The sequence below is a fragment of the Euprymna scolopes genome, chromosome 10 (genome assembly GCF_053919585.1).
Source record: "Euprymna scolopes isolate OS-2025 chromosome 10, ASM5391958v1, whole genome shotgun sequence".
Classification (NCBI taxonomy): Eukaryota; Metazoa; Mollusca; class Cephalopoda; order Sepiida; family Sepiolidae; genus Euprymna; species Euprymna scolopes.
In genome coordinates, this window is record NC_136491.1 from 70,857,132 (window position 1) to 70,870,816 (window position 13,685).

General features: G+C 35.9%; 1 protein-coding gene across 2 annotated transcripts in view; it reads right to left on the reverse strand.

The window, feature by feature from the left end:
- Nucleotides 1–4,670: 4,670 nt before the first annotated feature.
- Nucleotides 4,671–13,685, reverse strand: part of LOC145286094 (uncharacterized) — a 164,646-nt gene continuing 155,631 nt past the window's right edge. For both annotated transcript variants that reach the window (XM_080134774.1, XM_080134773.1), the window contains exons 7-8: nucleotides 7,347–8,654; nucleotides 4,671–6,993 (exon numbers count right to left, since the gene is read on the reverse strand). In XM_080134774.1, coding sequence (XP_079990900.1) covers nucleotides 6,797–6,993; nucleotides 7,347–8,654 — 1,505 coding nt within the window. In that variant the 3' untranslated portion in view covers nucleotides 4,671–6,796. The remainder of the gene's footprint in view (nucleotides 6,994–7,346; nucleotides 8,655–13,685) is intronic.

Here is a 13,685-nt window from a genome sequence, read left to right on the forward strand (position 1 = left end):
AATTAATGTCATTAAAACAGGGATTACCAATCTGGGGTGCAAGACGATATAACAGGGGGTGCGAGAAAAGTTTAGGTAAAAAGTAAAAATCGTTCATAGGGATGAAAAAATAAAAACCAAACTCTTGGAGTGAATTGACAGGATTTAAACCTTTATTCTTATTACAGCAAGTCAACATGAACCCTTGCTTTGTTGTCTACTCCGTATGTTTGATTTTTGTAACTATGAGAGTGGTTCCAGAAGTAATGCCTCCTATATTTTTAACTCAAAAAGTTAAAGAGCTACGAAGATGGGAGTGATACTATTAAAACTAGCAACCTTTTGTGCTTCAGAATATATTTTTCTACATAGTCACCACCATTCTCAATGCACTTTTGCCAACAATGAACGAGAGCCTGGATCATAAAGTCAGTGCTTGGTGAGGCGATTCATTTTTTCACGACTGCAATTACAACGCTGTTGTCAGGGAAATGCTGCCCAAGTAATGCATCTTTCATGGGTTCGATCACTGCCAGGTTAGGACTATACGATGGAAGAGACAGCACTGCCCGGCAAAAGTTTGTCACACATTCTGTGGTCTTCAAAGTTTAAGTGGCCTGGTGTTGTCGTGTTGCAAATGGATTGTTTCCCTTTTCTCTGGCCTTACGTGGGCAATCTGAGCCTTCAGCTTTGTTAATGTTTCAACGTAATGGTCAGAGTTGACAGTCAATCCTGGTTCCAAGAAATCCAGAAGGATGATGCTCTTGCTGCCCGAGAAGACAGTGCACACCATTTTGCCTGCATCTTGAACTTCTTTGCTGGGAAGTGTAAGTGGTGCCATTCCATAGAATGGTGTTTGGATTCCGACTCATAGTGGTTACATCACGTCCTGTCACCAGTGATCATACAATCCAATAATCCATCACATTCAGCTTTGTAGAGATTCACCAAGTCTTGATAGACAGTTGGTGGATTTTTGATCCAGCGTGAGCATTTGTAGAACCCATCTAGCACACACTTTGCTGTATCTCAGTGAACGACACTCACATTCAACTGTACACACATTTCATTTACTGCTGATTAGTGTTGGTCAATATGTACGGTGCTTTTTTTGTTGGTTAAGTTGGTCAATATGCACAGTGCTTTTTTTGGGTGGTGGCTGTGTATGAACAACCAGAAAACACTTTATCACTCACATCTCTAACCACTCTGAAATAAATAAACTCATCTCCTAATTGCATTAGCTTCGTAAACATTCAACAGGTACCAGTGAATGTTGATTGGTTCAGTTTTTTCTGCATGGAGGAATTCAGTGACGTATCTCTGCTTCTGACATACGTCCATGAAAGGGGTTGCTTACACCGGCATTACTTTTGGAATGACCCTCATTATTTAGAAGGTAAATTTTCTAAGCACCTGAAAACTAGTTTTTGTACTATTGATTGCTATTTAGCTATTAGTGCTATCTCAAGTAGGACATTTTTTTTAAGGTTCATGCTAACATTAATTTTGTTTCCTGACTACATATCTAATTTTCCTTGCAAATTATATTAAAGAATAAAGTTATGTTTTTATTTTAATAATAGTCCAAATTTGCAAAAATTATCCTGAGAACAATATAAATTTTAGGGAATGCAAAATTTAAAGGAAATCTTTTGAGAGGTGCGGACCAAGAAAAAAGGTTGGGAACTACTGCACTAAAGGATAACATCATCCATTAAAACCAGATAAAAATGGGGGATGAATCTTTATGACATTAAAAAAAATGTTTTGTGGAAGTCAATCCAAACATTTTCTAGGGGTTTAGTATACTACCAAAATTCTGTGACTATCTTGCTTGTTTGTTTCCATGCACAATGTATGATGTAATCTATACAAAGAGAGATGAGGGATAATCATGCAAAGTGAATAACATCCTAAAAGGCAAAGATCCTTTGTGACATTTTATCTACTAAATGAACCTTCCAAACCACTGTGGGTCTAATATCAAAATTTAATTGCAACTAAATTCCATGTGTTTAATACTAATTCTTGGGTAATTAAAAGACATATAATTCATTTTTAGTTACAGTAGTGGATGGTACGTGTTTGTTTTTGTAATGAAAATAAAACGTTTGATGTTCTTAAATAGAGCAGTAATAATAATATAGGTTCATTATGATTTCTTAAGACAGACAGTAGAGAAGTATAATGATAAAAAATTGAATGAATAGGTCTCCAAATGCAATCAGATTTCAATCACAGCTCTCATCAAATCATTAACTTGATTACTCCTATAGTAATATTCTAAATACTCTTAAGCTCTGCCCTGGTCTAAAGAGAAAGTGCTGCATGTTTAGCACACAATCTTGCTATTAGGTTGGCCCTTTCATGGAGCAGGTTTGGATGACTGCACCTTTACTTTGATGTTAATTTGTGTTTGGTTTCAGATTGTAGGTAGGATACAAGTTAAATATATGTATGCATAAAGATAGGAACTTTACTGTTACATACTATATATCTACTTTCAAAAGTTTCAGAAAAATAAAATTTAATAGATATTAGGTTGAAGCAAAGTTAGCCAAAAAAAAAAACAACAGAAGAATTAAATAGTATTATCAGCTGATGGCTCCTTTTCAATTCGATCTTTTCAACTGAAGATTTTCATTTCAAATTGAATAAGATGACAATTTTTTTCAGCTACTGTTCTCATTCCAATTTTAACTAAACAGTTTCACTCTTGACTTGAATTATGTAGATGATCAAAAAAATATTTATTGTTAATTTTAGATGGTGACATACTGAATGTAAGCAATGGACAGTTGCAATCTGGAGGTATCTGGCATCTACCCAGATACTGAACTAATATGTACAAAACGTGCCTGAATTAATTCTCATTATTTATGCCGTTTTATTCATTTATTTACAACTGAACGAATTAGTTCAACCAGATCATAAAGGGTTAAAGAACTTCTTATTATACTGAATGTGAGGTCATTACTTTTTGGTTTATATAGTTAAATAACACAAAATACATGCTAAAATATACCTTAGATCTGAGATAGAGTTATATTTCAAAAGAATTCCATTTTCATTAGATGTAATTTATAATAAACTCAAGTAACCTATCTCTTTTACATCTACGTATCCGTTTCCCTTTATCTTGATTCAACCACTCTAATATCTGAATATTTAGAGAAAAAGTAACTTTTTTTTTTTTTTTTAAATGGTCATCTAATTTACATATGCATGTCTGTACACCCCACAGACATGTATGTAAATCAGATGGTAAAATAAGTTTCTTTACTTTTACATAATAATAATATAGATGTAAAATGATTTACTTTAGTTATGCATGAAGAATGTCACAGTTTATGAATTTATAAATGGAATAAAAGAATAAAGTTATAGTAGTTGAATGAACTGCCTTTCTTCCCATTCTCAGCAAGCACTCATTGAGCTACAACCAGTCAATAATTTCACCTACTCTCTATCTGTATCTAAAACTAAACAAAAATTTCTGGAACTGCTTGTCCGTGGAACAATACTGCAGGGCTATTTGCTAGCTGAATATAACCAAGTCCAATGTAAACAAGTTCTCATCCAGCCACCCTTTCAAATCCTACCAATGTTCACCCTTAATCACATTGTGTTGTCTCACTTGCCACTTGACACTCATTATCATGTGCTGTGTAGTCTTGATAAGTGGTAACCCCCTTTGAAAAAAAACAACAACAAAACAAAAAACAAAAAAAACAAAAAAAAAACAATAGGTCACAGATATGTTTAGATTGTGTGTGTTTATATATATATATATATATATATATATATATATATATATATATATATATGATAGCTCACATGGAACCTTTCCGCTTCCTATAAAGTTATTTTTACTCTTTAAATTAGTAAAATTAAAAACTGTTAAAAGATATGCTTCAAACGATTATTAGCTCAGAAATATGTGTAAAAAAAAAAAAAAAATTCTTCCAAATATATTTTGTATACATATCACAAATTTACTTAAAGTAACTAAAAGTTTTACCAAATTTTCAACTTTAACAATACAAATTTTTTTTTAAAAAGTTGGAGAAACATTTTTTCTTAAATGAGAATAGAAATGAAGAAAAAATGCCTACATGAGTTTAAAGCAATTAGAAAATAGAATGTGAAAAGGAATGAAGAGAGTTGATCTAAAACTGGAAATTATTTTTTATCAAGTTTTTATCCTCATATCAAATTATTACCAAAATTTTAAAATTGATCTTTTTGACAAACTTTTCTAAAAATGAATATTAAAAATTAAAAATAATGCAATATTCAAGCAGCAGCATCATCATTAACATGTAGATAATTAAAATCTGATGTTAAACATTAAAAAATGGTTATCTGCAATAATTTAGGATAAGTTTAGAGCTCTAATTTAAAACCATTGTCAATCAAAATGATTCAATAAAAAAATGTTAACTTGAAAAAATTTTTTAAATCAATAATATTACTGAACATAAGAAATACAATTCTAATTTCATCAGAATTACTCATTTTAATCTATGAATAGATTTTTTGCTTCTCTATTTCTGCAGAAGAATTAATATCTGGATATATTAACAATAAACTTTTGTATTTTTTAAATACAACAAATGAAAACGGTTATGTGTGTGTGTGTGTGTGTGTGCATGCATGTATGTAAAAGTTTGTAGTAACACTCCAAATAAAATGCCACACATCAGGATTTATTATTTCACAATAGTTTACAGCTTTATAATTTCAATAATTTAGAATAGTTGGAGTCAGCATGATGTTGCAACCTTTAATACACCCTTCACACATATATATGTATGTGCATGTGATAGAGTGTGTGCGTGTGAATAAATGTGTGGATCATTCCATTGCTGTAGTTTGACTAATTCTGTTGCCTTGGTAAACGTTTCCTCCCTTTGTTGGTCTCTTTTTTTCATATGAACGGAACTCAATCGTAGCCAAACTGTTATACAACCAATTGTTACATGCAAGATAAATGTGACCTGTATTAGTAGTAAAGACAAGTACAAATTGTTCAACACATGAAGGAGATATTTCCGTCATAAGTTTTTTCAAGTTTAATCCAATGCTGGTTTTGTTTTTATACTGGCTTTACATGTGCAGCTGATTGACATGACCATGGTACTTTGCAAGCAGCTTCACAAGGGAGATAACCATACATAGTCCAGTTCTTTTTTTATTTCCCCATGGAAGATGTATTCAATTTAAAATGTTTGTAAGGAATTGGCTGGCGACCTATTAAAAAAAACCAAAAAACTTTGCATAGCCAACTATACAAAGTTAAACTGAATAAATGTTGATTTAAATAGAAAAAAAACCTGCTTTCAATCTTTTTTCATATATCGATAAACTATTCTTTCTTATCTTTTATTGTTTTAAAAACAAAATAAGAATGTTAGTTTTACATGTCTCGAGTTTCTTTTTATACTTGTTTACTTATATTTTTGACTTTTATGCCACTTTAGTTGGTGCACAAAAAATCGATCTTGACTGTCTGCAAATTTGTGGGCGTACCTTCTGTTGTGTTGAGAGGGGGGGGGTCTATCTTATTTCAACTGCAATAGACAACCTTGAGCCACATAAACTCTGTTGTCTTTTTAAAAGTTATGTTATACACTAACTCCCAACATGCATGCACATACAAACATACCAACTCCCTACACAGACAAATTTTTATATATATATATATATATATATATATATATATATATATATATATATATATATATAAATAATTTAACAGTTGGTCACAAAATTTGTATTATCTTTTTTTTTTGGGGGGGGGGGGAATGGGTCTTGAATGAAAAGATCTTTTTCAAAAAAATAAAAGATACAAAATTCACTTGATTTCACATTTTGTCAAACAGTTACAGATGTGAAATATATTCAATCTAACATTTATTTGGATTGTTTCTAATTTATTTCAATATGTAAGACCCGGGATGTAGTAGATATCTTGCTACTTTTTCAATGGGAAGGGTAGTGGTAGGGGAGCGTAAAAATAATATCAAGAAAGATTCACAAAACATTTATGGCTTTCAAGTTTTTGTTTTTAATTCCTGTTTGTTTATAGTTTTAAAGTGTGTGGCTTAAAAATCGTTTTCTTTTTCATGATTCACTTTTGTTGCGATGATCTGGCGTGATTTGTACAAAATGAGGTGTGTATGTCACCAGGAGAAGTAACGAGGAGAGAGAGAGAAAAAAAAAAAGAGTATTTACATTCAGACATTTGGGATAGGGAAAGGGGCAAATAACATATAGCCTAATCATCGGTGATCATTAACGGAAAAAAATAAATAAAAGTAAAAATGTTGACAGCCAAATGTGAATATAAATTATATTGTAGACCCAAGCCGTCTTCTTTTTTTTCTATAAATGATTAAAAAGTGGGTATCTTAAGGGAGTTGGTGAAATCAAAAGGAGTAGGAAAAGGACATTATTGCATGGAGGAGGTTACATTAACAGCCAAACATACACATGCGCGCACACACACACACACATCAAATTATCACAAAAGACATTTGACATTTGCTTTGGCTGATTAAATAAAAGCTAAAAAATTTGGTAATGAAAGAAATCAGCCAATGTGAAAACATGGTATTAAAGAAATGTTTTCTGGTACCTAGGAACTGGAACTAGTTTGGTGTCATATCACTTTTTTGCTAAATTAGGGAAAATAAGATATTTTATCCAATTTTTTTCCATCGCTTTTTAGCAGATAAAAAAAACTGTATACTGCAGAATAAAATTCTCATTTCAGTTTGCGTGCAGAAATCCCATAAGTCTGTAGAAGACCTCATCCCAAATAGACCCTAAATGAGCGTTCAATAGGGGTCCGACATAAGGGACAGTGCCTTACAGACTTGCCACAGTCACTACAACATACCAAATGGCCACAGGGTATAAATGTCACATTTATGTCATTGTCCATACAGATTTTGCATTGATTTAATTCTTTCAAGTTGCGATTTTCTTCCAGCAATTCTTCCAGTCCTAAAAAGAAATACAAAGGAGGGAAAAAAAGTTTGTTAGAGAAATAAAATATTTTAAGTATTATGGATATTAGAAATAAACATTGGTATCTAGATTAAACTTTACTTTTAAACTGAGATATGAAAAAAAAAAAAAAAAACTTTTAGAATGATTTTATTTGTTATTAAGCAATCAGATATTTGCAAAATAAATGCTATCACATTTTAAAATAAAATAATATACCAGTGTAAAATATTTTTAATAAATAAATTCATAAAGATGATTTTAAAAAAATAAATAATAAAAAAAAAAAATTGCTTTGTATCAATTTTGTTTTAAAGGAAAAAATAAAAACATTTAATCATGATTCTTACTTCGTTTTTCTTCTGACTCTGCAGATTCTGATTTTCCGTCTTTTGATTCTAACGTCTCATCAAGTTTGGTCGTGAAAGGTGAAGACCTATCTGGATTGTCACCTTCTTTCTCAGAATTACTGAGAAGCACATTTACACTGGATTGTGCTTTACTCTCGGCACTCACTGAAACAGGAGGCAATTCACTAATAATCTGTGGGGGAGTTGAATGTTGCTGTTGGGATTGTTGTTGCTGTTGTTGGGAGTGTGATTGTTGGGAGTGCGATTGTTGTTGGGAGTGCGATTGTTGTTGGGAGTGCGATTGTTGTTGTTGGGAGTGCGATTGTTGTTGTTGGGAGTGCGATTGTTGTTGTTGAGAATGTGACTGTTGCTGTTGAGAATGTGACTGTTGCTGTTGAGGGAGTTGCGGTTGCTGTTGAGGGAGATGCGGTTGCGAGTGTGACTGAGGCTGTTGCGAGTGTGACTGAGGCTGTTGCAGTTGTTCCAAACTTTGCTGTTGCAACTGCTGTGGTGATGGTGATGTCTGGACATGAGGTGAAGGTGGTGCATGTGGAGATGACACAGGCGGCACCTGTGGCTGTGGCGATGGTGGTGCATGTAGTGGCTGTGGCAATGGGGACTGCGACGCAGGAGGTACCACTGGCAATGGTACATGTGGTGAAGGAGGTTGATGCACTGGTGGCGGTTGTGGCGGAGGAGAAGCCGGCTGCTGTTGCGCTGGTGGAGGAGGAGGAGGTGGTGGTGGTTGCGGCGGCAATGGTGGTGGTGGCTGCTGAGGAACAGGAGCTGGTGACTGCTGCCGTAACTGTATAGGTGGCGGAGGCGGCGGCGGGGGTTGTTGTTGTTGCTGATGGACAGTTGCAGGTGTTATTTGTGATGGTAGGGAAACCATGGATGCGACTGTCGATGACAACAATGATGAAGATGATGAAGAAGAAGCTGGCTGCGGCACAGCTGTCAGAGGTGAAGATTGTGGCGGTGCATGATGATGTGGCTGCACCACTGCAACGGCAGCAGCAGCTTGCTGCTGATGATGCCGTGCAGCTGACCGCATATGATGCTGCATTTGTCGCGGTGTTGGGGCAGGGGGTGTTTGTACAGCTGGTGGTGGGGAACGTGAATGTGGAGGTAAAGAAGACCGGGAGTGTTGTAAAGATGCATTAACTGATGTCCGGTGTTGATGCTGCTGCAATTGTTGAAGGTGTTGCAGCTGTTGTCGGTGATGAGACCACTGATGGCGATCTTCATCCTCAGAATCAGTTTCATTTAGGGCTGTGTACATAGCTTCTCGGCTCACAAAGTTTTCACCTGTAAACATAAAAAAAGTACCAATTTTATACATTTTTCTTCATAAATTTGTCAAGCTTAGCATCGAGTGATGATTGAACTTGCAATTCTAGCTAAACTCCCTTATTGTTTCACCATGGTCACTGGGATTATTGAGACCTTTCAGTTGAATAAATCCCAAAGGAAATATAAACAATTTCATGAAAATCAATCCTTAGTTAACAGATCAATGTCATTTTATTATGGAACAAATGTACACACTATCAAAAATGATAGCTAAAAATAATCCTTCGCCGTTAATATTCATATAAAACTAGAAGGACCTGTGGAAATTCCACAGTGGCACCTTTCATATGTAATATATTGCTGCTGGGCATTCTGTGGATGTTCAGCGTGAATGGAGATCCCGTAATATAATTGTAGCTTTTTTGTAAAAGTAATTATCTAAGTAATCTGGTTTGGTTTATCTCCAATATCCTTATAGGAATCTGTGACATATTTCAATTGTATGGACACTTGGTGTGAATGGAAAATCCACAATCTTTAGACAGAACAGATACTACTCTTGGATCCTAGCCTGAAGACCAAAAAAGTATATTTTAGTTTAACTTACGGCCCAAAAGCAACATCATTTTTTTTTAACATTGTGTCTTCAGTGATCAGAAGATCTTACGAAAAAAAGAGGATAGAAGGTGATAAGATACAAATAATAAAATTCTACCCAATTTACATAATTAACGATTACTACATAACCACCTTCCATTCATTATGTGGCAAAAATTGTGGGAGCGCAGGCTTACCTCTTAAAAGGCCTCAGTGTGTGCTTTGCTGACGCAGCGTCATGATGCTAAAAAGGGTTCAAGATGGCGCCTGTGGCCTTATATAACAATGTAGTCTCGCAGAATCTTGTGTGCTCTCACGCACATATGCAAATTTGGAGGTCTTTTATAAAAACAGGCCACTGGAGCAGAGACAGATGTGAAAACGAGTCTACAGAAAGTACTGATGGACGACGCTACTGCAGTAAGCTAAGGTTTTGTGTACTCTTTTTTTCTTTGCAACAACAAGCTATTTCAGCGTACATTTTTTCATTTTTACCATGGATAGATTCGACCTGAAGCTGATACCAGAGTTTGACGGGTCCCCGGCTGGTGCTTCGGTGGTTGAATGGCTGGAGAAGGCCGAGCGCATTTGCCGGTTATGCAAAATTAAGGATCCAGCTATGGTCATCCCATTGAGGCTTACTAAGGGGGCTTATGCCGTGTACCAGCAGCTCGGGGATGAGGCACCAATGGAGCAGATAAAACAAGCGTTGTACGGAACATTCGGTGTGAACCCTTTTGTTGTCTGGAGGCAATTCTCTGAATGTCGGTTTGGGTCAGGGGAGACTGGACGTCTACCTGGCTGACCTGAAGAAGCTTACTGCTCCCTTCGGTGGTGCAAGCGACCAAATATTGGCATGCACATTTTTGTCTGGGCTGACTGGATGACGCCAGTCGGCTGTTGCAGGTGTCATCGAAGCTCAATGAGCTTGGGTTGGAGAAATTGTTGACTAGAGCCCGAAACATCCTAAAGGACGATGTGGAGCAGGTCTCGGCAGCGGTTGACACACTGGAATCGTTTACAGAGAGCCCACGGTGTTACAAACGTGGCGGCCCAAACACTTCACCAGAGACTGCAGAAGCAGTGCGAAGCGTAGCCCGAACTATGGAGCACAGAAACGAGGACGCTGTCACCGATGCGACAAGCCAGGCCCCGTAGCACGGAATTGTCCGGGAAATGGGCAAGGGGAGAAAGCTGCGGCGCCAGCACCCTCCCCAAAGCAACACTGAAAAAGGCGCTTCCTGTAGTGACAGTGCGAGTTGATGAGTGTAGGTGCTCAGCGCTGGTTGGCACCGGATGCACCCAAACCTTCATACACAAGATATGTTGCACTGCATGGACGAAACAGAAGGTCCCAGTATTAATCATTGGCGGAGGCTCGCTGGTGTGTTGTGGGATGAGCATTGTCCCTATAAGTGTTGGTGATGGCCCACCCCCGGTGGCTGTGAAGGCGTTGGTGGTCAACAGAGAGCTTCTTGGATACGATCTTCTCCTTGGAATGGACACTATTACACAGTTGGGTGGAATCACCTTGGATGGTACCAGTGATGTGAGGTTTTCCCAACACGAGGAACAGGTCTGCGCAGCAATCACTCTTGATGAATCCGACTTCCATGCAGAATACGACAAGGGCACAAACGCGTGGACCACATCCTGGAAGTGGACGAGCGACCAGCCACCAGTGTCCTTGCGGAATCGGCTGACGGAGTATCCCTCTCCTGCGTAGCTCAGGGGGCAGTACGAGGCAGAACACCAGGTTTGGATGGATAATGGCTGGCTTGTTCCGTACACAGACGATGAGCTTGGGCCACCAAGGGGGCTGATCCACCTGATGCCCATCAGGCAAGAGAATAAACAGAAGCACCCGAAGAAAAAGGTCACCACATCTCTGCCCTCTCTGTGATAATGATATCAGGGGGGGGGGGGGGGGCGAAAATTGTGGGAACGCAAGCTTACTTCTTAAACGGCCTCAGTGTGCGCTTTGCCGACGCAGCATCATGATGCTGAAAAGGGTTCAAGATGGCGCCTGCGGCCTTATATAACAATGCATTCTCGCAGAATCTTGTGTGTTCTCGCGCACGTATGCAAATTTGGAGGACTGTCTTTTATAAAAACAGGCCACTGGAGCAGAGACAGATGTGAAAACGAGTCTACAGAAAGTACTGACGGATGACGCTACTGCAGTGAACTGAGGTTTTGTGTACTCTTTTTTCTTTGCAACAACACATCCTCGCATGGCCTTTGGGCCTTGATAAGTGGTGCCTCCTAAGTAAGTAAAAAAAACCAAAAAAAAAAAAAACCCAAAACAATTGCGAATATTAAATTAGCGTATCCATATACTAATTTAATGTTCGTAGTAGGTTATCACCCATCGTTCTTTTTTTAATCTATCGATCAAATAATTTATAATCTGGAAACTATGACACACGTACATATGTTAAAGGTACTACATTATTAATGTACAGATAATGTCTGAATTGATGAAGTTAAAAAAATTCTGTACAAAAACACAAAGAAAAAAAAAAAAAGAAACATGTCTCATTATGAAAATAGATTAAAGATTAGGGCGGGGAAGGCTGACATTATTTGCTTTCTCAATTCCCGTAAGTATTTTAAATAGATTCGTCCAGAAGTCTTTTTTTTTTTTTTAATTACTTGTTAACTTTTTTGTGATGTGACACACACATTACTCTTTATTTTAAAGTAGAGAATGCGCTTGAATCTATAAAGCATACAAATATAATTTTTAATAATTAAGGAAAGGGTTTTTAAATTTGTAGATAACAAATCCCACATGGTTAATAGCAATTTTTCCAACATTAAAAGACAATAAAAACCTTTTGTTCAATGACTTAGAGGTAATATATCTTCCAATTATGAAATTCACTTTTGCTATGTACTACAATAAATTTCTGGTCTCAAACAACAATTTCATATATATACCACAATTTCCGAATTCAGTTTGGGTATCAAAGTGAGGTTTGCTATTTTCAAAATAGTACCAAATCATTTTAAATTTTTATATCTAATTATCTTAAATTTTTGTGATGGCCAATAATTTATTAAAATTGGTTGTAAATGAGCTGAAAAAATAGAACACAATTTTTTGTTAAAGCAGATAAATGTAACACATTCAATTTTTCAACCCCATTTTATAAAACTTTTTTTTTTTTTTTTAAAGCATAGGTGTTATATTTTTTTAATTTATGAAAAACTAGCGTGGATACCCGACATTGCCTGGGTCGACATAAAGTTCGGTTTGGACACATCTGTTATGCGAAGGATATTGAGCACTTTCATCAATGCCTCCACAACAATTTAAAAAATAAAAGTATGGATAAAAAATACGAAAATGTAATCGCCCAAAAACAGAAGTACATGACAACTTCCTCACTGGATATTTCGGCAGAAGGGATATGAAGAGAAGATGCTATTCTCCAGATATTGAGCACTTTTTGTTGCTCATGCGCAGGAACCCTTCTCCCCTAAAATAAATTAAAAAAAACTTTTCTTTCAATTAAAATAGCAATGAATGCCTGTGCGATGGAAAGAAAAACAAATTTTTTTTTTTAAAAAGCCGCAGCAGCTGTGCTCGAACATGAAAGTAGGATTTAAAAAAAAATTTGTTTCATCGAAAGGAAAAATGTGTTGTAAGTCATGTAAAAGTTTTTTCCTACTTTCAAGTGATATAGATATATCAGTAAATGGAGGTAAAAATTTGCCACAGGCTAACTCGAACCAGCAAATTTTGGGCTAGCTGTTAAAGCCAAACTAACCACCGAGTCAAGTGTAGCCAAAACAAATGTGTCGAGTATTTATGCATTTATTATTATTGAATGAAAGTGTTTAATAGTTTTTTATTTAGATTAAGTTTTAAAATAACAGTATGAGGTGTTAATTATAATTTTTAATTTTTAATTAAAACAGTTTAATAAAGTTTATAAGTGTTTGAAATAATTTGTTTACAAATCAATACGCAAAGGTGTTCACAAAAATCTATGTTTAACTCTGACTGATCCATCTTGTGTTCCTCTTACAAACATTTAGTTTTAATACATCAGATAAATTGAACGAGTAGTTTTGCTCAATTCAACTGTCTCTCTTCCCCATGAAAAGAAGCGTGAAACATTCAACAGTCAAAATACAAACTTCCTAGAGAATCATTAAGTATTATTTGGACTACTGTTCTTATCTTTAGTTTTAATTTTCAGGTTTCAGCCGATGTAATCTCCAAGCTTCTTCAGGTGTTCCTTGTCAAATTCTGGAATTTTGAACAGAACTTATTTAATCTAAGAGGATAGTATGCTCTTGTTCCATCAGCCATGATTATAACTAATTCACAATTGTATTCTGAGGATTGAACCTTCAACCTCCAGAAGAGCGTCATTTAAAAATAAATTTTATTTATCCATTACACTATGGGTTTTTGTGGAATAATCCAAATACAGA